Below are 26,668 nucleotides of genomic sequence, written 5' to 3' on the forward strand. Positions count from 1 at the left end.
AACATCTCGCCCACTAGACCGGGACGCGTCGACGATCGACACGATGCCGACGGTGGACGAAGCCCGCGCGCACTGCGCCGCGATACTCGCGGGACTCGACGACGACACCCTCGAGTACGTCGCCGGGGCCGTGTTCGACGATGAGGACGCCGGGACAGTGCTACCCGAGGACGATCTGGTCGACTTCCTCGTGCCGATGCTCGACGAGCTCTGCGATGGCGACGAGGACGCCGCCAGAGGCAAGGCCAAACAGCTGTGGGCCGCGCTCGCATCCGGCTCCGACGCCGCGCCGAAGGAAACCAAGCCCGCGGACGTCAGAAGAGCTCCGATATCCCTCGGCAAAGGCCCCACGACCGCGCTCGAGGCCAAGGTGCTTCGGGAGCAGGAGGAGCTTCGCAAGGGCGTCGCCGCCGTGGAGATCGTGTACGACCGATCCGTCGGCGACGACGGCGAGAGCGCGGCCGCCAGGAAGGACGCCGAGCGACTCGCGGCGAGGCAGGCGTACCTCGCGAACGAGGCGGCCAGGCAGAGCGCCGAGCTGGCGGCCGAGCTCGAGGAGGCGCGCGTCGTCGCCGCGAGGTCTAGGCTCTCCGGCGAAGCTTCCGGATCCCGACTCGCTGCGATCGAGCTCGGTCCTTTCCAGCTCCCCAACCCGGGCGGGGGCGCCGATCTCATCGAGAACGCGTCGATGATCCTCGTCCCGGGCCACCGGTACGGGCTCATCGGCAGGAACGGCAAGGGTAAGTCGACGCTCTTGAAGTTCTTAGCCAGTCGTCGTGTCGGTGGATTAGACAAATCGACCTCCGTACACTATGTGAGCCAGGAGCTGCACCTGAGTGAGGAGCAAGAGGAGTGGCGACCGGCGGCGTTGGTGGTGGAGGCGGACGTGGAGCGCCGGTTGCTGCTCGCCGAATCCGCGGAGTTGGCGGCTAAAGCCGAGGCGAAGGACTACGCCCCCGACGCCGCGGAGCAAAAACGACGATCGGAGGTGGAGGAAGCGCTGATACAGATCGACGCCGAGGGCGCGCCCGGGCGGGCCCACGCGCTGCTCCACAACCTGGGATTCCCCGAGGCGCTGATGGACCGCCCGATGCGGGCGCTGAGCGGCGGGTGGAGGGTGCGCGCGGCGCTGGCCGCGGCTCTCTTCGCCAAGCCGGACGTTCTTCTCCTCGATGAGCCTACAAATCACCTTTCAATCGCGGCGGTGCTGTGGCTGGCGAGGGAGCTCAGCTGCAGCTCCACGTGGCAGTCGCGCGTGGTCGTCGTGGTGAGCCACGACAGGCACTTCCTCGACGCCGCAACCACCGACTCGATGCACATCTCGGGCGCCGCCAGGAAGCTGACTTTGCACCGCATGTGCTACTCCGCCTGGGCAGAAAAGAGGGAGGAACAACAAAAGGCTCTGCAGAAGCGCGCGCAGCTCCGGAACGAGAAGAAAACCAAGCTCGAGGCGTACGCTGGACACGGGTTCAAGTACGGCGGGAGCTCGTCGCAGATCAACATGATGCAGCGCAAGGCGAACGAGGCTGCCAAGCTGGACGAGGAAGCCGCGGCGGAGGCGGCGGAGACGGCGGATCTCGCAGAGGACGCCGAGCTCCCGTTGAACCTCGCCGCCGGCGGAAAACTTCGCGGGCCGATCGCGCGCCTCGAGAACGTGGCGTTCAGGTACCCCGGGATGGACAGCGACCTATTCGCGAACGTCGACATGGGCCTCGACAGCGACTCCCGCGTGTGCCTTCTCGGCGAAAACGGCGACGGAAAGACGACGCTGGTGAAGGTGATGCTCGGGCATTTGGCGCCGACGGCTGGGCTGGTCACCGTGGATCGCGGCGCGAGGGTGGCGCTCGTCAACCAGCACCACGCGGACCAGCTCGCGTACGACAAGACCCCGCTCGCGTTCATGCTGGACAAGTTTCCGGGCGACGGGAGTTTGCAGCACGAGCAGGATCTTCGATCGCACCTCGCGGGTTGCGGGGTGATGGCGGCGCAGCAGGCGACGCCGTCTGGCGCCCTCTCCGGCGGTCAGCGCAGCCGCGTCGCGCTCGCGGCGGTGTCCTATGCGAGGCCCCACCTGCTGGTGCTTGACGAGCCGACGAACAATCTGGACCTGGAGGCCGTCGCCGCGCTCGCGGCTGCGGTGGAGGCGTTCCAGGGGGGCGTGGTGTTGGTTTCGCACGATCAGTTCTTTGTGCAGAGGGTGGCGAGGGAGGTTTTCGTCGTCGGTAAAGGTGCGGTGACGAAACAGGAGTCCTTCGAGGCGTACAGGAACGCCATGGCCAAGAAACTGGCCAAACAGTCGAGTTAGAGATGGTAATATTCGTTGAAATGCTGGAGCTAATATGCGCGCGTGCGTCTCGTCCCGTTTACCACTCAAAGTCGGCGGCGGCGTTGTCTCCCTCGTCATCGGAGTCGTCGTCCTGGAAGAGGCCCTTGTCGCGGAGGTAGCCGATGGCGGCGGAGAGGGTGTTGTCCTTCATCTTGAGGAAGAAGAAGTTCTCCTTGTCCTCGACCGCGGTGCAGGTGGCCCAGACGTCGGTGGAGGAGTCGTCGGGGGCGCCGCCGACGCCGCCGCCGAGGTCAGTCTCGCAAACCGCCTTCATCCACTCGATGGCGTTGAGCTTGTCCTTCATGTCCTCGGGGACGTAGGCGACCATGGCGATGGCGCCCGCCTTCTCGTTCTCGGAGATGATGAGCTTGGCGATGTGGCCGGAGCAGCCCTTGCGCTCCTCGGGGTCCTCGGGGTCCGGGACGGCGTTCATGCCCTCCATGGCAGCCTCGAGCAGCTTGATGTTGCCGTCGGAGGACTGCATGCGGGTGCAGAAGCAGGTGAGGCCGGAGGTGTCGGCGGCGCCCTCGATCTCGACACCCTTCTTGCCACCCTCCTTGAAGGCCTTGGCGACAACCTTCTCGGAGAGGCCGGCAGCGAGCGCGGCCTCCTTCTTGGGGAACGTCTGCGAATTTGGAATAAAACAACGGGACAGAAAAGCGTCAGCGGATGAGCGTCTCCGATCGTCGCGAGGCGGTGCGTCGACGGGTCACGCGGGAGACGGGGGAATCGAGGCGGCGCGAGGCGTCCGCGGGCGTCGAGCGAGGAAAGGCACTGCGTCCAAGACGCGTCATCGCGCGAAACGAGCGTCCTCGACACGCGATCGCGAGTGGAACCGCGCGAGTCGGGCGTCGGCGACGGTCCGATGGCTCGATTTATCAAGACGCGCCCAACGCGGGCCAGATCGGCGCGCGCGAGACCCCGCGACTGGCGCCACGGGGCTGGAGAGGGTCACGGAACATGGACGCACCTTGGTGGGCTCAGCCATTTTGACTTTTGTGTTTGTTGTGGGTACTTGCGACGTGCGCGAAGTGTTGTGGGAGGAGGGGTGCGAAAAGAGCGCCGCCTTTCGCCTGAGGCCCTGAGAGCGTGAGAGGTGCGGGGGCTTTGGTTGGCTCGTTTTCGACGCTCCGGTCACCGGTCCTGTCCGGACTGCTGGAAATTTTTTTTTGAAAGCCGGGAAATCTCACGGGGCTCGCCACGGTCACTTGGAGCGACGCGGAGCGGGGAACACGACGTCATGTCGAGCCTCTCCCCCGACGAGGTCAAGCGCGAGCTCGCAAGGCTCACGGAGCTCGCGGGCGTCGAGCTCAGGCCTGAAGTTTTCGATGTTTTGGTGGAGCTGACTCGGTTGGATGTTGTCCCGACCGCGACGGCACAGGTGCTAAAGAGTCTGTGTACCAAGTCCGCCATGAGGCAGTCCACGGGGGGTGCGTCCGCGATGACGGGGAGGTGAACGACGAGCACGAGTTGAAGTGAACCGCTGGAACCACGGGCCCGGGGGTTGTGATTGGGTCGCGCCGCGGGTCGGAGTACACGGCAACTTGGACATCCGAAGCGAAATCTCGAACTATATTTTCGCAATTGTAATGATAATTAGCGTTGCACGCATGCACATACAGTTAGGAAAGCTCCGGGACACGTCATCGACCAATGAAATCACCTGAGCGTATCCTCTCGGATACCACAACTCGTCGCACTACGCAAGATGGCCGCGCTCGTCAACGCCCTCTCCTACCGCCTCGCGGTCGCTGACCGTCGATCGCTCCGCCGCAATCCCGTCGCGACCTCAAACCCACGCGCCTCGAACCTGGTTGTTCGCGCGGGATGGTTCGACAACAACAAGGACGTCGACGGCCGCGACCCAATGTACGAGCAACAGCAGGAGATCCTCCGCAGACGCCGCAAGGGCGGAAATCTCGAGAGCGAGGTCAGCAAGCGCCGCGCTAAGGTGAGCGGTTTCATGAAGGGTACGCTCGCGAAGGAGGAGATGGACGCCATCAAGGCGAAGAACAAGGCCAAGGCTGACGACCTCGCCAAGGAGGCTTTCAAGGGACAGAAAGGCTGGATATCGTTGCCCGGGATGGCCATCGGCATGCCCGAGTTCGACGGCGGCGAACGATTCGACCTCCGCGCGCCGTACGCCGACGAGGGATGGGTGGACGAGAACGACACCGGGGGCGGCTTCCTCGGCGGGCTCTTCGGGGGCAAGAAGAAGGAGGAGAAGAAGGCCCCGCCGCCCAAGCCCAAAAAGAAGGGCCTCTTCGGTCGGTGACGCGAGCGACCGCCGCCCGTCTCGCTCATCGTCGACGCGTCGGCTCCGTCCGTCTGTAACATCGCACGTGAATCAACACACACTAATCTTAATCGAGCGCGCGTCACTGTCACTGCCCCCCGCCCGCCTTGGGAATCCAGAGCGCGCAACCCCCCTCCGTGCACGCCGACGCCGCGAGCATCATCCCCGGCGCCCACCGCACCGAGCTCGGGATCCCCGCGTGCCGAGCCCCCCACGTCGCAACCTTGCTCCCGTTCACCGCGCTCCACACGTGCACCCGCGAGTCCGCGCCGCCCGACAGCAGGCACTTGTTGTCCGGGGTCCAGCACGCCTCGAGGTTGTTCCCCGTCGCGCCGGCGGCGTCCTTCCCTTGGCCCATGCCTCCCGTCTCCGCGCCGACGTTGATTCGCATGAGCTCGTCACCCTTGAACGCGTCGATGATGTACATGGTACCGCCCGCGACGCACAACAGCCCCTCACCGTCGGGGGAGAACTTGGCGCACGTCACGCGCGGCCTCTTCCCCGTGCCCGGGTCCACGGATCCAACCTGGAAATCGATGAAGGGACCCTGGCCGTACTTGCGAGCGTCGTAGAGTTTTAGCTCGCCGTCATCCGTAGCCGCCGCGAAGATGAGGCCCTGCAGGTCGGACGCCACGCACGGCGTGGTGGCGCACCGGATCACGCCGTTGCACGCGGGGGTTCGAAGGTCCCACAGACGCACGGTCCCGTCGGCGGACGCGGTGAGGAACTCGTCGGTGACGGCGTCCATGCTGACGTTGACAACCTGCGCGGTGTGCCCCATGAAGTACCTGATGTACTCGTTGTTGTACAGGGAGTGATAGCGAAGCGCGTGGTCTTTCTTCGGGTCCTTGCTCGGCTGCTTGACCTGTGCGGACGGTGGAAACGAGAGAGGGTCAGTCGACGCTGAATCGAAACCGCGCGCGGTAAGATCGGGGCCGCGTTGGTTCGACTGGTCGATTAACCCTACCTTCGAGGCGTAGAGCACCGCCTGCGACGCGTGCGTGAAGGTGACGCACGAGCACCCGTACTTCTTGGAGTACAGCGTCTTTATGAGCTCGCCGCTACTGGTGCGGTACATCTGGATGGTGTCGTCGTCGCCTGTCGTTGGGAGGAGGATCGGACGGCGGTTCAGGGATCGGATCTTCGCGCACTTTGTTGGTGGTGGGGGATTTCCGGCGGGCGAATCAGGGCGGGAGAGGAAGGGCGCGCACCGACGGTGACCATCACGTCATCGGTGGGGTGAAAGTCCAGGGAGTTTATGGGACCCTTGTGGTCGCGGAAGAAGCGACCGGGCACCATAGACCGGATGGTCTCATGGTCCAGGACAACCATCGCGAGCGAGCCTGCTTCGCGCCTGATATAATGAACCTCTCGGGCAGGCTGGGACTTCACCGATAACCGAGAGGACGGACAAAACACTGCGGAAAGTTTTCGCCGTGGGACCACACTTTCGGTCGGACCGCGCGAGGGCGACGCTTGGGCGATGCTAGGAGACTCGGCGTTCACGCAATCATCGTATTATATTGCAAGGTTAAGAGTGTATATACTTACAGTTTGTTCGGCGTCGAAGGGTTGGGCTGACAAACGAGCCGGTCGCGAGGCGTCGCGCGTTCCTTCCGAACTGTTCGGTTCACTCGCTCAACGTTTCGTCGTCGATCAAAGGTTGGCGATCGAGGCGATCCCGTGCAGTCTACTTGTCCTTCTTCTTGCCGACGCGGTAGGAGCCGCAGACGATGGCGTGGTCTCGCTCGTAGGGCTCCAGGGTGAGCTGCTCCGCGGGCTTGAACTGCTCCTGCTGCAGCTTCTTGACCTCCCTGGCGAACACAGCCTCGGCGGGGACGGTGGAGTCGATGCAAGACGCCTTGATGGAGATGATGAAGTTGCCGCCGGGCTTAAGGAAGTGCTGGGCGTTGAGAGCGACGATACGCGCCTGATCGGGCTGGGCCACGTCGGCGAAGATGGTGTCCACCATGCCGACGAGCATGCGGTACCTGATGGGGTGGCGGGCATCCTCGATGATTGGGATGATGTTGGTGCGCTTCTTCGCCATGTTGACGAGATCGCGGCCGGGGCGGTGGGAGAACTCCACGGCGTACACGAGGCCCTCAGGTCCGACGACGTCGGAGCAATGGGACACGGTGGTACCCGCGGCGGCGCCGAGGTAGAGGAGCTTGGTGCCGGGCTTGATGTAGATGTTGTCGAGGCCGCCCAGGATGCCGGCTGCAACCTTGGAGCGGAAAGGGTTCCACACCCTGTACTCGGTCTTGGTTCCGTCTTCGCCATCGACCGAGATGCGCTTCTCGCCGTACACCGACTCGCCGACGACCATGTTCTTGGTCACGAGGGCGTCCTCCTTGCCGCGCGCCACGAAGATGCCCTCGTGGCGGTGCTTCTCCACGACAACCTTGGCGCCGCCCTTCATGCCGCCGCGACCGCCGCGTCCGCCGCGTCCGCCGCCGCGTCCACCTCCCCTGCCACCGCCGCGACCACCGCCGCGACCGCCGCCGCGACCGCCGCCGCGACCGCCGGCGAAACCGCCTGTTGCAACGAAGATGAGGGAAAGGCGTCGGTTAAGATGGGGAAAACTTGCAGTGCTGGCGCGCCGCACGTGCGTGAAATGCTGAAAATCCCGAAACGACGACGCGCCCCGTCGACGGGCGCGCGACGGTCGCCGAGCCAGGGTTCGGGTCAATCGACACGCCGTGCATCTTCCATGGGTATCGAGTCGATTGAATATAGCTCCGGGAACGTACCGCGTCCACCGCGTCCGCCGTCGCGACCGCCGCGTCCGCCGGGAGAGCGACCTGTAGAGGGGAGGGGGCGGCGGGGATTAGAATTGCGGCGAGGTTTTTGGCAGATTGCGCGGGGAGGTGCCGAAAACGGGGGTGCACGCACCTCCGCGGCCGCCGCCACCACGACCCATGGGAGCACGCATGTTGTCTGCTGTCCGGTGACTTTCTCTGTCCGACCGGAGATGCGTTTACTGATTCGCTGCCGGTGCTTGGCCACGAAGTCGAGTAGTGATGCACAACCGTCAACCTGCCGGGAAAAGTGCATTTCCAAATTTTTACAACCCGCAAGAGCGCGTTGAGACCAGCAGGAGTTGACTGGTCCGATCTCGTAGCACTCACTAAATACGCGTGTAGATGATCGTAATTATGTTTAGTCCTAACTAAGAAGCTATAGGCAAATGAGGGTAGCGTCGAGAGGGTCCTCAGAGGGTTCGATCGGACTCGTCGTCGTCACTGTCCAACACGCCGTCGACGCAATGGCCACCATCTCCGCCTCTCTTCTCCGCGCTCCCGCGCAGCTCCGCGCCGCCCGCCGCGCCGCCGCGCCCGTCGCGCGGAACCTTACCGTGCGCGCCATGGGCAAGGAGGTTGTCGCCACCGACAAGGCCCCCGCGGCGCTCGGTCCTTACTCGCAGGCGATCAAGGCTGGCAACACCCTCTACGTGTCCGGCCAGATCGGTTTGATTCCGGGCGAGGGCAAGTTCGCGGGCGACACCATCGAGGAACAGACCGAACAGGTGATGAAGAACATGGGGGCGATTCTCACGGAGGCTGGCGCAGACTTCTCCAAGGTTGTCAAGACCACCATCCTCCTTGCCTCCATGGATGACTTCAAGACCGTCAACGAGATCTACGGCAAACGATTCCCGGAGAACCCGCCCGCGCGCGCCACCTTCGCGGTGAAGACCCTGCCCCTTAACGCGCTTGTCGAGATCGACTGCACCGCCTACCTCGACTAAGAGCATAGCCCCATTCTTTAGGATGTTCTAATGTATTGAGGACGTCTTCACTTTTTATCCACTTTTTTCCGTCGACTTCGTGAAGGTCGCGGTCGCTAACCCTTATCATCCGCAGACAAATTCAAGCACTCAAACTACTCCATCTCGTCCAGCCGCATCACCGAGAGCTGTACATCCGCGTCGGGGTGCCCCAGGGATTTCGCCCTCTCCATGAGGCCTTTGGCGATCTTCAGGTGCTGTTCCGCGTCGTCGGGCTGGTACTCGTCAGTTAACTGGTTGGCGATATACAGAGACACCAAGGAAAGGTCGAAGCAAGCCTCGGGTGAATCCTCGTACGTCGCCTTGAAGAGCCAGTCCTGCGCCTTTTTGGATTCCCGCGGCTTCGCCTCGTCGTAGAGCCGGTACAGCTCGTAGCTCTTATCGCCTCGAACGCGCTTGTTCGGTGCGTACAAAGCCTCTTCTTTCAGGGCTTGCACAGACTCGGTGTCGTCTGGTTCGACGGAGAGGTTGTGGCCGAAGAGGTGGAACATATCTTCCGCGTCCTCGTTCTCATCGTCCTCCAAGCTCTTCCCCGGACATTTATCATCGCGCTGCATCGCGGCTCAGCGCATCCGCGCGCGAAGGTTTGCGTTTCCTCGGAACAAAAGTCGTGGCTCCAACCTCCTTCGACGGTCCAAAAACCTCCGAGACTCGCGTTTCTTTCGCGCGCCTGAATAACGAAAATCTGGAGGATTCTAACTAGTTCACATACGTTTCTCGAGTGAAACCACGCGTCAATTAGTGAATTACCTTTATTTAGAATACCCATACGACAACTGGGTCATTTTATTGTTAGGCGATTTTGTCACAGCCGACCTGTCCGACCCAGCCGCGCCGCTTTTCCGCGAGCGAAAGTCGGCTGGAGGCGCGACCGGCGAGGCACACCGCGGCGGCGACGTGAGAGTCGACGCGCGCGAGCTGAACGCAGGCGCGAGAGAGCCGTGGAATCGCGAGCGAGTCGCCGACCTCCCTCTCGGGACGACGACACCATGAAGATAGCCAACTTCGAGCAGGGCACCGCCGTGGTGAAGAAATCGTACAGCGGTTTCGGAAAGGCGATGATGTCCAAGATGGGCTGGTCGGAGGGCGAGGGCCTGGGCAAGAACAAGCAGGGCATGGCCGAGGCCATCAAGGTTAAGAAAAGGCAGGACCAGGAGGGCCTGGGCGCGGAGGAGATGCGCAAGTACGACTGGACGAACAAGTGGTGGGAGGGGTCGTTCAACAGCGCCGCCGACAAGTTCGCCGAGCTGGCCAAGTCGCTCGAGATGAACAATCCCGACGCGCAGAAGAACAAGGGCTCGTCCAGCGACAGCAGCGACAGCGATTCCGACAGCGACAGCGACAGCGACAGCGACTCCGGCGACGTGAAGAAGGGCAGGGACGGCATTGTGTACAGCGGCTCGAAGAAGGACTACGACCTGCACAAGCTCCTGGCCACCGAAGCCAAGGGCGGCGGCGGCTTCTTCGGCCGGGCCAAGGGCAAGCTGGCGAGGATAGCCGCGTACGAGGCGGAGCAGCTCAAGAAGTACGGGATCCAGGCCGGGGACGCGGCGAAGGAAGCCGAGCCCGAGCCAGCGAAGAAGGAGGAGAAGAAGTCAAAGTCGAAGAAGGAGAAGAAGAAGGAGAAGAGCTCGCCGTCGTCGGCGCCCAGCACCCCGTCGCCCGAGCCCGAGCCCGAGCCTCTGACCGGCGAGGCGTACGAGGGTAAGCCGTCCCAGAGCACGATCGAGCGGAACTGGTGGGTCGAGGCCAAGTTCCAGTGGGGCGGCCTGGTCGGCAGCAAGCGCGAGCGAGACTTGAGCGAGGTGAGGGTGAAGGACTCGGACAAGAAGGGGTTCACCGAGGACGACCAGGAGGCTCTCTTCAACCTCGCGCACGAGGGCAAGATCGAGAAGGGCTCGAAGCGGGGACTGGGCGGTAAGGGTCAGATCAAGATGAAGGCCGGGGAGGCGTACGAAGGGAAGAAGATGAAGTTCAGCGAGGACGGCGAGCTTCTTGCGCCGGGGGTGAGCGGCGGGAAAAAGGGAGCCGACGAGAAAAAGTCCAAGGAGAAGAAGGACAAGAAGGAGAAGAAGGAGAAGAAGGACAAGAAGGAAAAAGGCAAGGACAAGGGGGAGAAGCGGAAGGCCGAGCCAGCTGCTGAGCCCGCCAAGGAGAAGAAGGAGAAGAAGGCCAAGAAGGATAAGAAGGAGTCCAAGTCGAAAAAATAGCACCAGCACCTTCTGGCAAAATTTGTCCCATTTTTTTAAAAAATAAATCCACTACCCGCGCCACAACCGACGGCGCACCGCCGGTGGACCCATGAAGCGGGCCCGCGAGGAGGCGGAGGAAGTATCCACGGACACAGACGCGCCCCGAACCCCCCCGTGCGGAACCGACGCGCACACGAACAAGCGCAAGCGCTGGCACGTGGTCAAGCTCGTACAGAGGCTCCTGACAAACTATTTCGTCGCACCGCGAGGTCTGGCCCCGCCGGTGGTCGGCGAGCCACGCGTGGACTGGGACGACCGCGAGCGGGAGGAGGACGCGGAGGAAATCACTCCCATTGCGGTGTCTTCGGGGAAGCCGGAGGGTAGGCCGCTGACGCACTTTTTCCGCCCGGCGCTCTCCGAGCTCCACCACTAGATCTTCGCCCGGGTGCCAACAATGGCGGGGAGGAAGCAGGGCCCGGGGCTCCCGTTCACGCCGTGGGATCAGATCAAGATCGGCCTGGACCCGAGCTCTAAGCTTCCGGAGAATTTTCAGAAGAGCGTCGCGTCCATCTTCGGCGCCGCGTCCAAGAAACGCGACGCCGGGGATGACGAGCACGGATCCAGGCTCGGAAAGACCAAGAAGGGAAAGGTTGATCCGCCCGACGCGAAGAAGGAGACGCAGAAGGAGACGCAGGCTTCGTCGTTCTTCGCGGACTGCCCGTTGTGCTTCAAGTCCTTCCACCCGTCGCTCATCGTCTCACACGTCGACACCTGCCTCGGCGCCGCGGAGGAGACGGCCGCGAGGGAGAAGGCGGCGGAGGCGCGCGCGGAGGAGCGCAGGGCGCAAAGGGCAAAGGCACTCGCTCGCGACGACGTCGGCGAAAAAGAAGACGGGTTCGAGGATCTCCTGGACAGCCACCGCGCCTCCTCCTCTTCCTCTTCCGACGACGACGACGACGACTTCGATATCGAGGGGGTTAACGACGACGACGACGAGAATGATCTGTCCGTCGACGAGGAGGACGTGCAACAGGCGACGCAACTCCCGAACACGGAGGAACGACCCAGGACGAGCGTCGACGCCAAACCCGGTAAGAACGCCTTCGCGACTATGATGACGGCGCAGCGCGAGAGCACGTGCCGCAAGTGCTGGTCGGCGTGGATCGATGCGGAGACGAAAACGTGGCGCTGGTGCGTCGAGGACGGGAGCAAACCGGGTAAGCTCGCCGCCGCGGGGGGCATGGGGCCGGTGGTCTGGACGGCGGTTCAGAGACTCTTCGAGAAGACGGCGGGTGGGGAAAAGTGCGAGACGCTGCTCACGCTGGCGACGGACGTGAGGGAGGTGGAGTGGCGGGATATCCGCGCGGAGTGCGCCAAGGCCAAGGGCTGGGTCAACGGCGGCGACGACGACGAGAGAAACTCGCGGAGCGCGGAGCCCGGGAAGGAACGGCCGCACATGCCGCCGGGGGTGACCAAATCTGCCATCCAGAAGAGCGTGCGGCGCGGCAAGGTGATGAACGCGGTCAAGGCGACTTCGTATTTCATGGGCGCTTTACCCGAGGACGGGTTGCGACGGCTGCCCATCGTGTGCATAGAGGACGCGGTGTTGCACCCGAGCCTGCCGCTGATCGTGTGGTTCATGGCGGCGCACAGTAAAGGCTGGTTCATCCCCCCCGAGGCTCGGGGCGCGGCGGTGCGATTCATCGCCGAGGTTGCCGCGTGTCCGTACAAAGACCGCGATCTCGTAGCCGCGATCGAGGCTGACGAGGAGGACCTCGCCAGGCGGGACACCGCGAGCGGCGCGGCGGATCCGCTGTGCAACCTCGCGGTCGCGACGCGCGACCTCTCCAACGAGAGCGCGTGTCACGTCCTGGCGCTCCTGGTCCGAGCCAAGTTTGGCGGGTTGAGGGGCGACGTGGGCATGCTTCGCGGCGCGGCGAAGGCTTGGCGCCGGCGCTTCCTCGACGCCGAGGCCGTTGGAGACGCGGGCGTCGACTGGCACGCGAGGCTGCGCGAGGTGTACACCGCGGCGGCGGCGAAGGCTGCGGAGGCGACGGGCGGCGTGACGGGCCTGCCTGACAAGTCGCCTGGACAGACTTGGACGGCACCGCCGCTCGCCGCCGCGGCTCCGGTGGACGTGGACGTCATCGCCGAGCGCGACGTGCCCACGTCCGCGATCGACTTCCACGTGTCGAACATCGTCGAGGAGCTCATGCAGCAGGATAAGGTTCGCGCGGCGCTGCTTCGGGCGGTGGAGCGCGCGCCGACGCTGGGCGACGACCTGGGCGAGACGCTGAGGTCGTGCATCTGGACGCACTGCTCGAGCGTGACGGACAAGTCGACGTTTGCGTTGGGGAAAGAGACGGACGTCGTGCCGGAGACGCAGACGCAGGGCGCGTGCGAGTCCGCGCTCAGAGATCTGTGGGAGGAGATAGAGGGACCCGCGGAGAGCTTCCAGAGGAGGCGGATCAAGAGGCTGTTCTTCTGAGCGTCGGACTCGCGGTTGTAATCGTACCTGGTAGAGAGGTCATTTTTTATCGAGAAGCGGTTGACGCACGGGAAGTCAGAACGCGCGACGCCATGCCGTCCGTGGCGACGTACGTGGCGGACTACGAGGATCCGGTCCACGCCAAGGCTGTGGTGGACCTGCTCGACGGATACGCGAGGGACCCGTACGGCAACTCCGGCCCGTTACCCGACGAGGTGTACGCGTCGTTGTGCCCGACGCTCGCCAAGACGCCCGGCGCCTTCTCCGTCGTCGCCACCGTCGACGGCGTCGCCGCCGGTCTCATAAATTGCTTCCAGGGTTTCAGCACGTTCAAGTGCAAGCCGCTGATCAACGTGCACGACGTTTTCGTGCATCCGGAGCATCGCCGCGCGGGGCTCGTCCAGGCGATGATGGCTGTCGTGGAGGATGTGGCGAAGGAGAGGGGCGCGTGCAAGCTCACGCTGGAGGTGCTGTCGAACAACGCTCCCGCGAAAGGATCGTACGCCAAGTTCGGGTTCAAAAACTACGAGCTGGATCCGGCGCAGGGGCACGCGGAGTTCTGGGAGAAGACGTTCCGATGAGAGCTCGCGAAGGTGAGGCGCGGGTTCGACGAGCGCGAGCGCGAGGGACGCGTAGATTGATTAGATTAGATTAACGCCTCGGTCCCCAGTCGGGGTCCTCGTCGGATTAAATTAAAAGAAGAGCGTCTCCGCACCGCGAGGTCGCGGTGAAAGAATCGATTTCCGTTGCTACGTCGCCACGGCGAGGCGCGGCGGCCCGCGCGTCGCCCCGAACATCCCTTCGGCGAGAGACGTTCAATGAATCAAATCAACGCCAAAAGATCTTTTACGATCCCAGCTTGAAAGCGTCGGTGATGAGCGCGTAGCACAGGCCGAGCTTGAACCAGTTGAGGAAGTCCCAGTACTTGCCGGGGTTGGTCTTCTTGTAGAAGGATCGGGTGACGATCTCGGCGAACGCCAGGCAGAAGGCGCCCGCGACAACGTCGTTGATTCCGAGCACGCCGAAGGTGAGCGAGAGGACGTTGGCAGAGTAGAAGCCAGTGGCGGCGAAGATGATCTTCCACAGCAACTTCCGTCCTCTCCTGACGCGGAAGTAAAGGTCCAGACGCTGGGGAATGGTGGTGAGGATCGAGCCGAGGCGGGTCTCCCTCGGCCCGGTCACCGCACGCGTCACCATCGCGCCACCCCTGCCGGCCACCTTGGGGCCGACCATCGCCACCTGCCTGCGCGCGAGAGACGCGCTCTGACCCATCCCCTCGCCGCCCTTGAAACCCAGCGCCCTCGCAGAAGTCGCCCCGCGGCGAGTCCCGTTGGTCCTGACGGCCCCGAGGGCGCCGCCGCACAGTCCGACCGGCGCGATCACGGCGGACATCTTCTTTCCCTACGGCCTTTTGAACGAATCTCTGGTGGCTAGACTCCGCCGCTCTCCTTTCGAGTGGACGGGTTCGCGACTCGCGGCGAATACGACCGGGAGTCTTCGCGCTGCTCGAGGAGTGGCTACGGGTTACGGTTGAAACCGATCGGGCTCTCGACGGCGACGAGAACGCGCGTCAAGGACTGCGATCCGACCCCCGGGGCGAAAAGGCCAGGTTTGTGGATAGAGGGCAACCCAGTCGGCGACGGTGATTCCAAAAATTGGATGGGGCCCGCGACGGTTTGCAACTCGAGAAAATTTCACCGTTTTCGGTCCATTTCAATTCAAGCCTAAGCCGTCAAGCAAAGCACGTCTCTAATCCCGTCGTTCTCACTAGTATTCCCGCCCCTCCGTCACGAGTACGTCAGCAGGTTGTCGTAGTACTCCTCCGTCTTGTCCAGCGTCGTCGTGTACACGAACTTGATGATGCTCCGCTCGCCGCTGTTGATTGGCGTCACCCGGTGCACCACGCTCTCGGCGCGAACCATGATGATCGAGTTGGGCTCGGTCCATCCCCCGCGGCGGTGACCGTCCGCGTCCTGCCACTGCGTCTGCGAGTCGCTCGTGTTCTCCAGCGTGAACACCAGCTCGTACTGCGGCTCGGTGTACAGCGCCACGTCCTGGTGCCATTCCATGCTGGAGCCCACGGGGTACACCCGGTACTCAACCGGGACATCCGCCGGGAGAACCTTCTGGCCCACCAGACCGGAGATGCGCTCGGCGACCCTCTGGTTCATGAACGCCCTGCGTCGCGAGAATAAACGGCGAGACGGTGAGCGAAACGCGGGCGCGGGGACGTACGTACGGAGAGGCGAGGGACGAGGGCGCTCGCGGCGTGCGAGGGTTTCGAGGTTTTGACGTTTTTCTCACCTGTGCACGAGGTGATCCGGCGCAACCATGGTTCCCAGCCTCTGGCGCGCACACGCCCTGCGCTCCGCGCCGATATCCTTGCGAAGCAGCTCGCACTCGTCTAGCAGCAGCTGGTAATCGCGCCTGTGAACGTCGAGGGGTCGAGACGGTCAGTGAATGGTTCGAAGCGTCGTTTCGGGTCGAGCCAGGGAAGCGGGTCACGTTGCGGGTCACACTCACGGGCTGAAGAAGTTGCGGATGTACACGAACCCCCCGCTCCGCTCGAACACGCTCTTGCCCTCCTTCGGGTGGAGCACCGGCACCCTAGGCGCCGCGACACCCCCGCGAACCTTACCCCCGAGCTGTCTGAGCGTCTGCGTCAGGCGCGCGGTGCCGGGCGCGCCGGACTGGGCATCCCGGGTGGCGGGGTATCCCGACGGGGGCGCGGAGGATGCCGCCGCGTTGGTGAACGGGGCGCTCCTCGGGGGATGCTCGCGTCGGGGAGCCGCGGGCGGGGTCCATCCCAGCCACACGTGCTTAGGCTGCTCGCCGTCGTTACCGGCCGCCTGGCTCACCGCCGCGAGGCGCGCGGGCGCCCTTCGCGCCGCGCGCGGGGTGCGCAGACGCGTGCCCCCTCGCATTGTCTCCCCGTACCGCGCGGCGACCGCGCCAGCTGTGCGCGACGCCTCCGCCGTGGAAGGTCCCGCGGGCGCGACGCGCGCCGCGGGGGTGGTCATGGTGCCTCCGATCATATCTGAGCGCGCGTCGGCGCTAACCCTGTTACGCGAACTCGCTCAGAGCGTCCGCCCCTTCGCGCCCGTCGCCTACGGCTACGGCGCTCGTTCGTGGAGAGGGAAAGATCCACGTCGCTCGTTTCCCGCCCTGTGCGAGAACCGTGCCTTCTCGACGCCCACGCCGAGTGCTGCGCGCTCCCGACGATGCTAGCTTCGCTTGGTGGAGGACTAGCGCTTCGCTAACCGTCGCTCGCGCTCACCCAGCGCGCTCTTCGCAGTTACCCCCCGCCCCGCGCTGAGGTCGCCCCAAGATAAAATATCGAGGAACCTTCCATCGACTTTGATGACTGTGCACCGTACGGCTGGAATCCGCCAATGGGATTTCGAGAAAAGAATCCCATTATTTCGGGACCACAGACTACACTGTTTGCACTGTGCCGCCGGCACGCCCGCGTCAAATTTGGCGCACGCCTCGCTCGATGCGGTTCGCGACGCGACTTGGGAAATTTCCCCTCGTCCACGGGACGTGTCCGCTCCGTCCCGGAAGAGCGGCATTGGAGGGGACGCGCACGGAAGGTGGAACCCGATAACAACGCGCGGCCCTCACGATGCGCCGCGCGTCTTCCAACGACGCCCCCGACGCGGTCGACGAGACGAGCGCGTCCAGGTCGCGCGCGTCCGGCGGTTCGGGCCCGGCGACCGCGAAGATGTCCGAGCGTTTCACGCCCCGGGCGCACGACCTCGATCCCGCGGGAGTCTTCACCGACGTGTACCCGGGGGAGACGATCGCGCACGCACGCGGGTCCGCGACTCGACGGAACGAGTACGCGGGCGTCAGGGTCCCCGGCGAGGGCGGCGCGGCCGCGACCCTCGCGTCCGCGCCCCCACCGCGGCGGGGCATCTCGAGGCGCGAGTGGCGGGTCGAGACGATCGAGGACCAGAGCAAGGACGTCGCGCGGTGGCAGCTGGAGTTCACCAAGATGCGCCGACGCGCCGAGGCCGCGGAGGAGGACAACACGCGGCTCAAGGCGACGCACGACGAGATGCGGCGAAAGTTCGAGCGCGAACACCACGCCAGGGCGGCGCTCGAGACGCAGCTGAGGGACATCTTTTCAAAGCCCGTCGTGAGGGATGCGCTCGCGTCGCACCCGCGGGGCGTGACGCGCAGGGACGACCCGCACGGCGCCGGCAACGTCCTGCGACCGGGCGAGGACGTCGACGGGAGCGAAACCGCGATGATGGTGTTCAAAGCCCTGGAGGATAGGATCAGCCGCGACAGGGACGCGTTGGACGCCGCGAACGAGCGCGAGGTTCGACTGGCGACGATGCTTCGGCACTCGGAGACGCAGAAGCTCGCCGCGTACGCCGAGGCTGAGAAACACAGGAACGAGTTGGAGGCGCACGTCGCGAAACTACGCGTGGACAGAGCCGTGGCGAAGGGGTTGGAGTCGGAGTTGAGCGCCGGTAAGAGCGCGGAGGAGGCGTTGCGAATCACGACGGAGAAGCTGTCGGCGTTGGAGCTCGAGGCGGAGGCGCTGAGGGAAAACGAGCGCTCGAGGGAGGCGCGTTTAAACGCCGCGGTCAAGGCGGCGGTGAAGAAAGCGCTCGACGAGTCCGTCAGCGAGGTCAAGGTGGAGGCTGCGAGGCTCGGGGAGGCGCTGGCGAAGGTCAGAACCGAGTACGGAGAGCAGGACTGGGCGCACGCGAAAGAAACGGAGCGGCGAAAGGCGGGGTTTGAACGCGCGCTCGCGACGGTGCTCGCGGACAGGGAAAACCTTCAGCGCGAGCTCAAGCACGCGCGGAGGGACGGCAGGCGCGCGGACGTGGAGCGCGCGCGGGTCGCGGACGAGGCCGCGGCGGTGGTCGAGAAGGCTGTCGCGCAGAGGGAGTGGGCGCTGGAAGTGCTCGACCGCGCGGTTGACGCCGAGGAGGAGTTCGCGCGGCACCTCCACTACGAGCTCTACCGCGCGTCTCTGCTCGCCATGCCGGAGACGGCGCGCGTGGACGACGCCGAGATACAAGGCGGCGCGGGGGCGGCGCAGGGGCTGCACGAGGTGTGCGCGCGGGCGAGGACTGAGTGGGAACGGGAGGTTTGCGAGCTGCGTTCGGACCTCGCGGGGTTGCGCCGCGACGTCGCCGCCGCCGGCATCGCCATCGACGCGTCCAGAACGTGCGGGATCGCGCGGGGATGGGCGGCGGCGGTGGATACGGTGGAACGCGCGGCGGCGACGGCGGACGGCGCGGCGTGGGCGGCGATGCAGCGCGTAGCGGAGGCGGTTCGCGCCGCCTCCGCATCCGCCGACGCCGAGGCGAAACGAGGCGCAGCCGCGGCTGGGCTGAGGGAGTACCTGCGGGGATACGACGAGGGCACGTTCGATCCCTCCAAGTACGCGATGGACGTAACGAGCGGGGCGACGCGGGAGCCGCCGCCGCATTTGACGCCTTCAGTGAAGGAGGAACGGGACGAGACGCCCGCGGGGACGCGACGGAATATTCCGGAGGAGACGATTGATGAGCCACCGCCGGGACCCGAGGAGAGGGTCGGGTTCGAGGCGGCGATCTGGCGCGAACGGGCGAGGCAGAAGGCGGCGGAGAGGGAGGCGGAGAGGAGGGCGCGCGAGGCGGAGACGGCGACGGCGGCCGCGTCGGAGGCAAAGTCCACGAGGCAAAGTCCGGTCACCGTCGGAGCGCCCGCGTCGCCGCTCTCGCCCAGGGTGGACAACGGCGCGGTGTCGGCGACGACGCTCGCGGCTGCGGATTCGGCGCGAACGCCCGCCGTCGACCCGAAGCCCTCCTCCACGAGGAAAGCTTCGAGGACGCTCGCGTCGATCGCGGGGACGCCGGGTCTCGGGACGGCAAAGACGTCCGAGCGTTTCGGAGCGTTTCAGTCGTCGCCGTTCGCGCCGTCCAAGTCAGCCGCCAAGGAGATCGCGTCGCTCGCGCGCAACTTACGGTTTTGACGACAAATCTTGCGAGTCGATTCCGTGCTAGGTCTAGGACAATTTAGTCTTACGTGAGGAGGCAGTATGTACCCGGGCGCGGCCGTGTTCGCGCCCCTGCGTCGACATCCGTGTTCCCACAAAGAATGGAGTAATATGGCGGCGCCCATCAGCGCCCCTGCGCCTGCAGCGAGAGGAGGTTCTCGTACGACTGCAGCGATCTGAAAGGGACAAACCCGCGCGGCGAGTCGTCGCCGCTCATCTGCGGCGACGCCGTCCCGCCGAGGTTGCTCTTCGCGAGGTTCCCGGCGCTGGCGATGCGCTGCAGCGACGACGCCCTCTCCATCGGCTTTCCGCCGGCGCCCGCCACCTCGCTCATTCGGACAATCTCCGCCTTGAGCTGAGCGTTTTCCCGAACGACAGCCTCCACCCGCGCCTCGCTCTCCCTCAGCCTCTCCAGCAGCGCGAGGTTCTCCGCCTTGTGCTGGTTGATCTGCCCCTCCAGAGTGGCCACGTGCTCCAGCTTACGACGCCGAGACCGCCTCGCGCTCTCCCTATTGGACAGCATCCTCCGCTGCCGTCGAACCTCGTCGGTGGTCTTGCCCTTGCCGCCCTCGCCTTCGCCGCCCTCACTGTCGCTGAAGTCATCGTCGCTGGCCTTGTCGCTAGGGTCCGCGCTGGCCTCGCGCTTGACGCCCTTCTTCGCCGGCGCCGGTGACGTCTTCTTGTTTGCGGGAGCCTTCGTCTTGGGAGCCGGCGCTCGCTTGGGGGGCTTCTTCTCAACCTTGGGAGACGGGGGCGCCACGTTGCCGGGGATGCCGGCGGCGGCGAGGGCGACGGGGTTGATGCCCGCGGCGCCCACTCCGGGGATCATTCCGGCCACGCCGAGGCCTGCGGTGGAACGAGGAGTGGGTGTGGCGATCGGTAAGAAAGTCGAGGTGGTTTTCAGGATAATTTTATCCGAATACCGGGCTGACGCCGAGCGCCGGAAACCGGGGGTTCGAGGTCGCGGCGGGGTGCTCACCTGCGCCTCCGAGTCCTGTTTGCATCGCACCCATGCCCGCCATCGGGTTCATGAGGTTTGGGACCATCGCCGGCGCGACGGGCGGCTGCTGACCCTGCATAATCATCTTGCGCAGCAGGTCTATTGACGCGACGCGGGGAATCCCCGTAGCGTCAGTCCCGTTCGTCTCCGGTTGGGCCGCCTGCGCGGCCTGCGCGGCCGCCGCTTGCGCCGCCAGATTCTGTTGTGAGCCCACCTGAGCTATGTTGCTGAAGAACTGCTCGAACTCAGCCTGCGACGGCGTTCGCCCCAGCCGCCACAGGTTACCCACCATGTCCTCCACACTCGCGGTTCGTTCCATCGGCATGGTGAACTTTTACAACAATTGGCCAACCCCGGTCGACCGAGACTTCACCGGATACGCGCTCTCGCCGCGCTTCCGAGCTTATTGCGCGTCGCGGCTCGTCACCACCGCGCCAAATGCGATGCGACGGCTCTGGCGGCGCCCTCGAAAGTGCTCGGCGCGGGGCAGTCGACGTTTAAAGCGAACCGCCCCCCCCTGCAAACCTTTACCCGGTGACCTTTACACGTCCGTCGGGCTATCCTCCAATCGATGCGTGCCGAACCGTGCAGGGAGCTGGCGTTTTCGTGGCTGGGGATCACCGTCAGCATCGACGTGCGATTCGAACCGTGAGTTCACGAGTTGTCAGAGCCTTTCGTTTGGATCCGCACAGGCGGGCAGTCTAAATGTTTTGGCTATTTTTGTGCCAATTTGAGTTCTTGACTCGACTCGCCTATGTGGCGCAGTCAGCCACAGTGACGCGGACCAACGGTTTCAACGCAAAGCGGGGCATTTTGGGACATGTCGCGAGCAGCGTGTGAGGGCTGCAGTGCTCGTCGTGAGAAGCCAGCGTGGCTTTCACTGTTGCTCGCGCTCGCTCGCGGGGATCCCACCGCGAACCAAAGCATGTGGGCTTCGTCCATCGCATTCAGCCGTGGGAACGTGGCGTCAACGTCCCATCGATGTGGCCCGATTGGATCCACTGTTCGTCGTGATCCCGCGGTGCGCGTCGTCCCCGGCGCTCGTCGGCACCGTCATCGAAGGCGTCGCCCCGCGTCGTCAGATCGGGAGGACACGCTCAGCGCCTTGGACAGGCTCGTGCCGGGGTTGTCCGCCGATGAGGCCGCACGGACGCCACCCCGTACCGCTGATGATGAAGACGACCGGCGCACGGTCCTCGGCGACGGGAGGGTGGTGAGGGAGGTTGTGGTGGAGCTGGAACCGCCGGACAACATCGCGGTTGCCAAGATACGGGTGGAGTCCGCGTCGACGCGGTGCGTGCAGATGACGGTGCCGCCCCCGCTGGGCATCTCCTTCGAGGAGAACACGGAGACTGGGGAGATCTTCGTCGCGGAGATCGCCCGGGGGAGCAACGCGGATGCGGCTGGGGTGGCGAAGGTCGGAGACGTCTTGCGCGCGGCCAGCGCGATGGTCCCGGAGATGAAATACGGCCAAGGGAACCTGCTTCTGGGAGGGAACGGGCGCCCGGGTTTCAGGCGTGTGCTGTACGTGGTACCCAACGGCGAAGACTACAGGCCGGGTGCGTCATTCGATCAAACGATCGGCGCCGTGGTCAGCAACTCGAGGGCCGGGAACTTCGACGTGACGCTCGTGTTGGAGAGAAGGTTGCGCGATGAGTAGTAATTTTTTCGTCGAAACCGATTCTAGTCGCCGCCGGACAGGGGCGCCAGGTCCACCGAGGAGGACGTCCTGAGCCACACGATCGCCTCCTCGCTCCAACCGATACCCCCCTTGCTCGGCCGCACGTCGCTCGCGGGCTTGAGCACCTCGGTCATGTCGCACTTGAACCCCCCGATGACCGCCTCCCGCAGTTCCTCGTCCTCCACGCAGGACAACAGCATCCTCGCGCTGCCGTAGAGCTCGCTGGTGGCGTTGAACGCGATGATCTCGTCCCCGACGAGCTTGTTCAGGTCGTCATCCAGCGCCTGCATCGCGTCCCCCACGAGCGACTCGGTGCATCGAAGCCCCAGCAGTCGCTGCATGATGGCCAGCCGCTGTCCCACGTCCTCCTTGGCCGTCTCCGGCGCCGCGAGGATCGCGTCGAGCTCCGCCGCGCTCAGCGCGCCCTCGGTCCCGCCGCTGCGCACGAAGGCGTCCCACCTGGCCTCCACTCCGGCGAGGTGGTCGGAACCCACGACAGCCACCACGGCGCCCGGGCCCGCGTCCGCCAAACTCGCCTCCTCCCGTATGGTGTGCGCGAGGATGACGTCCCTCTCGTCGATGCAGATCTTCTCGAACTGGTCGTTTGGCGCGGGGGGCGGGATCTTGGCCTGCGGGTGGTCCGTCGGCAGCAAGAGCCTGTAATTCCTCGCGGACTGGTTACCGAACGTCTCGTCGAGCTCGGCGAGCGTGGGTACGGACACGAGCCGCCGGTACGTCACCTCCTTGGGTCTGTCGCCGAACACGAGCCTGGCATCCACCGCAAACGCCGCCGCGTACACCAACGCCTCGGCGGGAAGCTGCGTCTTCATCTGCGCCCAGAACGGGGACTTCTCCAGGGGCTTTTCCTCGAGTCTGAGCTGATGCGCGACGCGGGTGATGAACTGGAGGGATTCCTCGGCGCCGCCCGGGTTGCCGGTCATGTGAATCGCGGTGAAGAGCTCCTGGAAGTTGAAGCACACGCCGCGGTGCGCCTGGTGCGACTTGCACAGGCCCGTCTCCACCACGACCGATCGCGGCTTCGTCGCGAGGATATGCTCGGCCGCCTCGAAGTTGTTCGTCATGTGGCTCACGCCGAACAGGTGCACCTTGGCCATGCCCTCCTCGAAGGGCTTGAGGATCGTGCCGGGCTCGCTGTCGACGACGTCCACAAAGGCGACCGTCTTGTGGGCGACGCGGCCGGTGCCGGCGCGGCGGGGCCTCTGGCGCTCGCGGAACCGCGCGGGCGCGAGGGCCCGCGTCCCAAGGGCACCTACGGATCGCGCGGATGACATCGCGTCGAGATTAACGCAGAGGGTCGACAGACGCGAGGAGTGATGTGACCCTATCCGCGAAACCCTGAAGACCTTTTTATCGGGAATTTTCCTGCTGGTGTGACCGGCGAAACACGTAAAAACTTTCGCCTGAGTGTTACTCGCCAAGCATCTCCGCCGCGCGCATCCTAACCTCGGCGATGACCCTCACCCGCCCTTACCCCCCCCGGCGATGCCACCATCACTCCGCTCACTCGGTCCCCCGCCCCGCGCGCGACGCCCAAACCAAACTCGAGCCTCGGGGACCCGGCGGCATCGTTCCTTTTCATTCCCGCGTCGCCCGTCGCCGTATCCCGGATCCTCCGCACAGCCTTCGCGAGGTACAGCGTCCGTCGCCTCTCCGGCGTCAACTCCGCGAGCTGCGCCGCCCTCATCGACACCCCCCGCGCCTCCGCCGCCCTCGCCTCCTCCGCCGCCCTCGCCTTTGTCCGCTCCGTCTCGAGTCGAGCCATTGCGGCGGCGCTCAAGACGACGGGACCCGACCCGCGCCTCGCCGACGCGTCCTCCTCGAGCTCGGGCACGCCGCGCGCCAGCGCCCGCTTCCGTCTATCGCGCCTGTCCGCGATGGCCCTCGCGCGCCGCATCAGGGCACTCACGACCTTGGGCGTGGCGCCGCGGGGATCCCGCGGGCGCCAAACCTCGATGACGCCTCTTCTCGCGCCGAGGAAAACCGCCGCGGACCTCGCGGGGAGGCGCCAGGAGTAGTCTTCATCGTCGTCGTCGTTGTCGTCGTCGCGGTCGACGTCGTTCGTGGCGACGGCCGCGGCGGCCACGATGGCGTCGACCGCGCGCCCCGAGACGTCTCGCGGCGTCGGGCTCGGGCTCGGTTGTCGATCCCGCGGGGAACTGGAATCGTCGTCGCCGGGGGGGGAACTCCCGGGGGTGCCGAGAGAGCGCAGCGGTTGCGACGCGGGCGACGTCGGCGGGTCCCTCGCGAGCGGAGACGGCGTGGATCGCTCGTCGTCGTCGTCGCCGTCCTCGTCGCCGCCGCCGTACTCCTCGAAGTCGTCTCCGTAGGTGTCGTCACGCGTCACAGTCACGTCCCCACCCGGGGGTCCCTGGCTGGCGTCCGATTGTTCCGCGACGGGGGGCTCGGGCTCCTCCTTCTCGGGGACCGCGTCCTCCTCGTAGAATTCGTCGCTGTACGCCTCCTCCTCCGATGAGCGATCCCCGACGCTGGTATCGTCTTCTATCGGCAGGTCGGGTTCGGGGGGCGGACCGACGATGAGGTCGGGGCGCATCGGACCTTCGTCGCGGGCATCTCTCGCGGTTTCCTCCGCTGCAGCTTCCCCCGTGCCCATCTCGGCGGTCCCTTCCGAGGCGTCGACATCACCGGAGACGACGACGTCGTGCTCGATGTCAACAGAACCGCTGAGATCCTCGGGGAGCTCCACCTCGTCGGCGATGGAAGACCCCGACGTGGACATGGCGCTGCCGGCAGTGCGCTTCCGGAGCTTCGTCAGCTCCGAGTCGTGCGTTTCAGTTCGGGGGTGCTCTTCGCGCGATTCGCGACTCGTCCACTGGCAACCTGGTCAGGGAATTTTGTCAAAAATTTGCCGCCGAGAGCCCGCGACCTTTCCGTTCGCCAAAAAGCTTAAACGTCGTCGCATTCTGAGACGCGCCTGGCGGGAGTTGACGGGCGAGACGCCTCGCAGCTGCGATGACGTTAAGCAGATCATGGAGCAAGCGCGCCATGATCTCCAGCGACAGCTACTGGACCAAGATGTGCACCTACACCACGGTGAAGAAGGCGCAGATAATTGACCCGAAGATCGCCCTCTCGCACAAGGCGGTCATGATAGCAATAACCGCGTGGATCCTTACCGGCGTCTTCAGGGACTTCAACTACGTCCTGTCCGAGACACCCGGCACGAGTGTCAACGCCTACATCGACCAGGCCGGCTTTTACGACCAGCAGACTAAACTCCAGGCCGCACCCCCGTGGTACTGCAACAATCCCAAGACAGATTACAACTACAGCGCGACGTGGAGATACGAGAACAACGACTGCTTGTTCGGCCTCACGCTCGCGGACGTCATGACAAAGACCGAGAGCGCGGTGTTCATCACCACCTACTTCCAGGACACCCCTTCAGATGCCACGTCGGCTGCCGCCGCGGGCTTGACCGCCAAGAACTACTTCGTCCCGGGCGTCGACCAGATGATGCTGTGGTTCGACCACTCGGTTATCACCTCGTGGGGAACCAAGGTCACGAACCCCTCGTTCGACGTCACGAGCTTCGGTTCCGACGCCGTGCTCAAGTCGTACACGAGGGGGCAAGAGGTCGGGATCAAGCTCGAGGATCTCCTGGCGATGACCGGCGCGAACCTCGACGCCGAGAACGTCGCGTCCTTTGGAGCGCCGCTCTACCGAATCACCGGGCTTCACGTGCAGATGAGCGTCCAGTACGGCAACATGCACGCGGGGGAGGCGTTCGACCCGGACGACGTGCGCGGGCGGGGTACCGTGCGGTACTCCCCCGGGGTGTGGACCTCGCTCGGGCCCAAGATCGTGTACAAGAAGGGGAGCGACGGCGAGCTTCACAAGTTTCAGCGGTACCACTACGTCCTCCGCGTCAGCCTGGAGCAGGGCGGCACGGTGGGCAGGTTCGACTTCATGACCCTGCTCGTGAACCTCGCCGTCGCGTCCGCGATGCTCGGGGTGGCGGTCACGGTCGTGGACACCGCGTCGGAGTACCTGGTGGGCAACTTCGACGACATGAAGTACGACGACAGGAACGATTGGATGACTCTCGAGGCGCTCAAGGCGCACGCGCTGGAACAGGGGATACTGGACAAGTTCGCGGAGGATAGCGGGCTGGAGCTCCTGGAGGACGACGTGATGCGAGATCTAAAATCGAGAGCCCAGGCGAAGCAGGAGAGGACGAAGGACGCCCTTCGAAAGGCTGCCGGGGTCGGCGCGGGGTTGGGCGGCAAGGGTGAGAAGGGCGGCCTCGGTGAGAAGGGCGGCGTGGGTCTGAGGTCGCTGGCGTCTGGCGGAAAGGCGAGCGCTAACGGGTCAGCATCGGGTCGCGTCGCGCCCGCACCGATGCGGGGTAACATGTTCAGGCCGGCTCCCGACAGGGGCACTCTCACGCCGTCGCCCTCGAACGTCGTGTCCAGGATGCTCGCCGAGCAGCAGGCGTTGGGGCTGGGCGACGAAGACTCCGACGGCGACGGCGAGAAGTGAGCCCTCGTGCGTGTATCGGCTAGGTTTCTAGATGTTTTAAACTATCTAAGCGCTACTGATAGTTACGACGGGGCTAGGTCATATCAAGTTTATGATGGAAGGCATCGCGGCGAGTATGACTATGGTAATCAAGAGGAGGGCCGTCGCAAGCCAGCTGTTCCGTTTCAGGTAATCAAGCGACGCGCGGTACAAAGACGGTTCCTCGCGCACTTGCAGCACCAGACCGTCGTAACCGTCGGCAGTTTCGTCGAACGATACCTGCCGCTTGGGTCTCTTGTCCACCAGCCTACGTCGGGGCGGGTCAGTTCAGCCGCGGCGGAGTTCGTTAAAAGAAATGGGGAAACAACGGGACAGTGGGTGGGGAGATGACGGG

The 26,668-nt window shown here is 64.9% G+C and overlaps 19 protein-coding genes across 19 annotated transcripts; 10 read left to right on the plus strand and 9 right to left on the minus strand.

Moving 5' to 3' along the window:
• Positions 1–43: 43 nt before the first annotated feature.
• On the plus strand, positions 44–2,305 carry MICPUN_113409 (ABC transporter/cobalt transport family protein; the record flags this gene model as incomplete). The annotated part of the gene is made up of 1 exon (XM_002499453.1): positions 44–2,305. The coding sequence occupies one exon, from the start codon at positions 44–46 to the stop codon at positions 2,303–2,305; it is 2,262 nt and encodes a 753-aa protein (XP_002499499.1).
• On the minus strand, positions 2,295–3,316 carry MICPUN_56305 (hypothetical protein). Its single transcript, XM_002499941.1, has 2 exons — positions 3,297–3,316; positions 2,295–2,951 (listed from the first exon to the last, which is right to left on the minus strand). Exons 1-2 carry the CDS (start codon positions 3,312–3,314, stop codon positions 2,364–2,366), a joined length of 606 nt encoding a protein of 201 aa, XP_002499987.1. The 5' UTR covers positions 3,315–3,316; the 3' UTR covers positions 2,295–2,363.
• A 250-nt stretch (positions 3,317–3,566) lies between these two features.
• MICPUN_56304 (predicted protein) lies at positions 3,567–3,782 on the plus strand (the record flags this gene model as incomplete). Its single annotated transcript, XM_002499454.1, has 1 exon — positions 3,567–3,782. One exon carries the CDS (start codon positions 3,567–3,569, stop codon positions 3,780–3,782), a length of 216 nt encoding a protein of 71 aa, XP_002499500.1.
• A 252-nt stretch (positions 3,783–4,034) lies between these two features.
• Positions 4,035–4,601, plus strand: MICPUN_56303 (hypothetical protein; the record flags this gene model as incomplete). Its single annotated transcript, XM_002499455.1, has 1 exon — positions 4,035–4,601. One exon carries the CDS (start codon positions 4,035–4,037, stop codon positions 4,599–4,601), a length of 567 nt encoding a protein of 188 aa, XP_002499501.1.
• A 109-nt stretch (positions 4,602–4,710) lies between these two features.
• MICPUN_79048 (COMPASS/Set1C complex protein) lies at positions 4,711–5,954 on the minus strand (the record flags this gene model as incomplete). The annotated part of the gene is made up of 4 exons (XM_002499942.1): positions 4,711–4,965; positions 5,002–5,469; positions 5,590–5,720; positions 5,834–5,954. The coding sequence occupies 4 exons, from the start codon at positions 5,952–5,954 to the stop codon at positions 4,711–4,713; spliced, it is 975 nt and encodes a 324-aa protein (XP_002499988.1).
• A 358-nt stretch (positions 5,955–6,312) lies between these two features.
• On the minus strand, positions 6,313–7,545 carry MICPUN_97046 (predicted protein; the record flags this gene model as incomplete). Its single annotated transcript, XM_002499943.1, has 2 exons — positions 6,313–7,160; positions 7,518–7,545. 2 exons carry the CDS (start codon positions 7,543–7,545, stop codon positions 6,313–6,315), a joined length of 876 nt encoding a protein of 291 aa, XP_002499989.1.
• Positions 7,546–7,989: 444 nt separating this feature from the next.
• Positions 7,990–8,373, plus strand: MICPUN_78501 (predicted protein; the record flags this gene model as incomplete). Its single annotated transcript, XM_002499456.1, has 1 exon — positions 7,990–8,373. One exon carries the CDS (start codon positions 7,990–7,992, stop codon positions 8,371–8,373), a length of 384 nt encoding a protein of 127 aa, XP_002499502.1.
• A 134-nt stretch (positions 8,374–8,507) lies between these two features.
• Positions 8,508–8,969, minus strand: MICPUN_56299 (predicted protein; the record flags this gene model as incomplete). The annotated part of the gene is made up of 1 exon (XM_002499944.1): positions 8,508–8,969. The coding sequence occupies one exon, from the start codon at positions 8,967–8,969 to the stop codon at positions 8,508–8,510; it is 462 nt and encodes a 153-aa protein (XP_002499990.1).
• Positions 8,970–9,401: 432 nt separating this feature from the next.
• MICPUN_56298 (predicted protein) lies at positions 9,402–10,622 on the plus strand (the record flags this gene model as incomplete). The annotated part of the gene is made up of 1 exon (XM_002499457.1): positions 9,402–10,622. The coding sequence occupies one exon, from the start codon at positions 9,402–9,404 to the stop codon at positions 10,620–10,622; it is 1,221 nt and encodes a 406-aa protein (XP_002499503.1).
• A 1,491-nt stretch (positions 10,623–12,113) lies between these two features.
• On the plus strand, positions 12,114–13,133 carry MICPUN_107782 (predicted protein). Its single transcript, XM_002499458.1, has one exon. It carries the CDS (start codon positions 12,118–12,120, stop codon positions 13,090–13,092), a length of 975 nt encoding a protein of 324 aa, XP_002499504.1. The 5' UTR covers positions 12,114–12,117; the 3' UTR covers positions 13,093–13,133.
• A 51-nt stretch (positions 13,134–13,184) lies between these two features.
• MICPUN_56296 (predicted protein) lies at positions 13,185–13,673 on the plus strand (the record flags this gene model as incomplete). Its single annotated transcript, XM_002499459.1, has 1 exon — positions 13,185–13,673. One exon carries the CDS (start codon positions 13,185–13,187, stop codon positions 13,671–13,673), a length of 489 nt encoding a protein of 162 aa, XP_002499505.1.
• A 265-nt stretch (positions 13,674–13,938) lies between these two features.
• On the minus strand, positions 13,939–14,484 carry MICPUN_56295 (predicted protein; the record flags this gene model as incomplete). The annotated part of the gene is made up of 1 exon (XM_002499945.1): positions 13,939–14,484. One exon carries the CDS (start codon positions 14,482–14,484, stop codon positions 13,939–13,941), a length of 546 nt encoding a protein of 181 aa, XP_002499991.1.
• A 296-nt stretch (positions 14,485–14,780) lies between these two features.
• MICPUN_107781 (hypothetical protein) lies at positions 14,781–16,381 on the minus strand. The gene is made up of 3 exons (XM_002499946.1): positions 15,616–16,381; positions 15,397–15,519; positions 14,781–15,270 (listed from the first exon to the last, which is right to left on the minus strand). The coding sequence occupies exons 1-3, from the start codon at positions 16,110–16,112 to the stop codon at positions 14,880–14,882; spliced, it is 1,011 nt and encodes a 336-aa protein (XP_002499992.1). The 5' UTR covers positions 16,113–16,381; the 3' UTR covers positions 14,781–14,879.
• A 336-nt stretch (positions 16,382–16,717) lies between these two features.
• Positions 16,718–19,069, plus strand: MICPUN_56292 (predicted protein; the record flags this gene model as incomplete). Its single annotated transcript, XM_002499460.1, has 1 exon — positions 16,718–19,069. One exon carries the CDS (start codon positions 16,718–16,720, stop codon positions 19,067–19,069), a length of 2,352 nt encoding a protein of 783 aa, XP_002499506.1.
• Positions 19,070–19,217: 148 nt separating this feature from the next.
• MICPUN_56291 (predicted protein) lies at positions 19,218–20,418 on the minus strand (the record flags this gene model as incomplete). The annotated part of the gene is made up of 2 exons (XM_002499947.1): positions 19,218–19,939; positions 20,073–20,418. 2 exons carry the CDS (start codon positions 20,416–20,418, stop codon positions 19,218–19,220), a joined length of 1,068 nt encoding a protein of 355 aa, XP_002499993.1.
• Positions 20,419–20,913: 495 nt separating this feature from the next.
• Positions 20,914–21,718, plus strand: MICPUN_56290 (predicted protein; the record flags this gene model as incomplete). The annotated part of the gene is made up of 2 exons (XM_002499461.1): positions 20,914–21,652; positions 21,699–21,718. 2 exons carry the CDS (start codon positions 20,914–20,916, stop codon positions 21,716–21,718), a joined length of 759 nt encoding a protein of 252 aa, XP_002499507.1.
• Positions 21,719–21,743: 25 nt separating this feature from the next.
• MICPUN_107780 (predicted protein) lies at positions 21,744–22,988 on the minus strand. The gene has a single exon (XM_002499948.1). It carries the CDS (start codon positions 22,887–22,889, stop codon positions 21,777–21,779), a length of 1,113 nt encoding a protein of 370 aa, XP_002499994.1. The 5' UTR covers positions 22,890–22,988; the 3' UTR covers positions 21,744–21,776.
• Positions 22,989–23,233: 245 nt separating this feature from the next.
• MICPUN_99029 (predicted protein) lies at positions 23,234–24,532 on the minus strand (the record flags this gene model as incomplete). Its single annotated transcript, XM_002499949.1, has 1 exon — positions 23,234–24,532. The coding sequence occupies one exon, from the start codon at positions 24,530–24,532 to the stop codon at positions 23,234–23,236; it is 1,299 nt and encodes a 432-aa protein (XP_002499995.1).
• Positions 24,533–24,765: 233 nt separating this feature from the next.
• MICPUN_56287 (predicted protein) lies at positions 24,766–26,664 on the plus strand (the record flags this gene model as incomplete). The annotated part of the gene is made up of 2 exons (XM_002499462.1): positions 24,766–26,291; positions 26,346–26,664. 2 exons carry the CDS (start codon positions 24,766–24,768, stop codon positions 26,662–26,664), a joined length of 1,845 nt encoding a protein of 614 aa, XP_002499508.1.
• Between the last annotated feature and the right edge of the window lie 4 nt (positions 26,665–26,668).

This window comes from Micromonas commoda, chromosome 2 (assembly GCF_000090985.2).
Source record: "Micromonas commoda chromosome 2, complete sequence".
Lineage (NCBI taxonomy): Eukaryota > Viridiplantae > Chlorophyta > Mamiellophyceae > Mamiellales > Mamiellaceae > Micromonas > Micromonas commoda.

Coding starts and splice junctions, on each gene's coding strand:
- MICPUN_107782 (XM_002499458.1), top strand. CDS start 12,118: ATGAACGCGGTCAAGGCGACTTCGTATTTCATGGGCGCTTTACCCGAG.
- MICPUN_107781 (XM_002499946.1), bottom strand. CDS start 16,112: ATGACCACCCCCGCGGCGCGCGTCGCGCCCGCGGGACCTTCCACGGCG. Junction 15,520..15,615: donor ATCCGCAACTTCTTCAGCCC/GTGAGTGTGACC, acceptor CGACGTTCACAG/GCGCGATTACCAGCTGCTGC. Junction 15,271..15,396: donor CCGGATCACCTCGTGCACAG/GTGAGAAAAACG, acceptor CTCGCGACGCAG/GGCGTTCATGAACCAGAGGG.
- MICPUN_107780 (XM_002499948.1), bottom strand. CDS start 22,889: ATGGCCAAGGTGCACCTGTTCGGCGTGAGCCACATGACGAACAACTTC.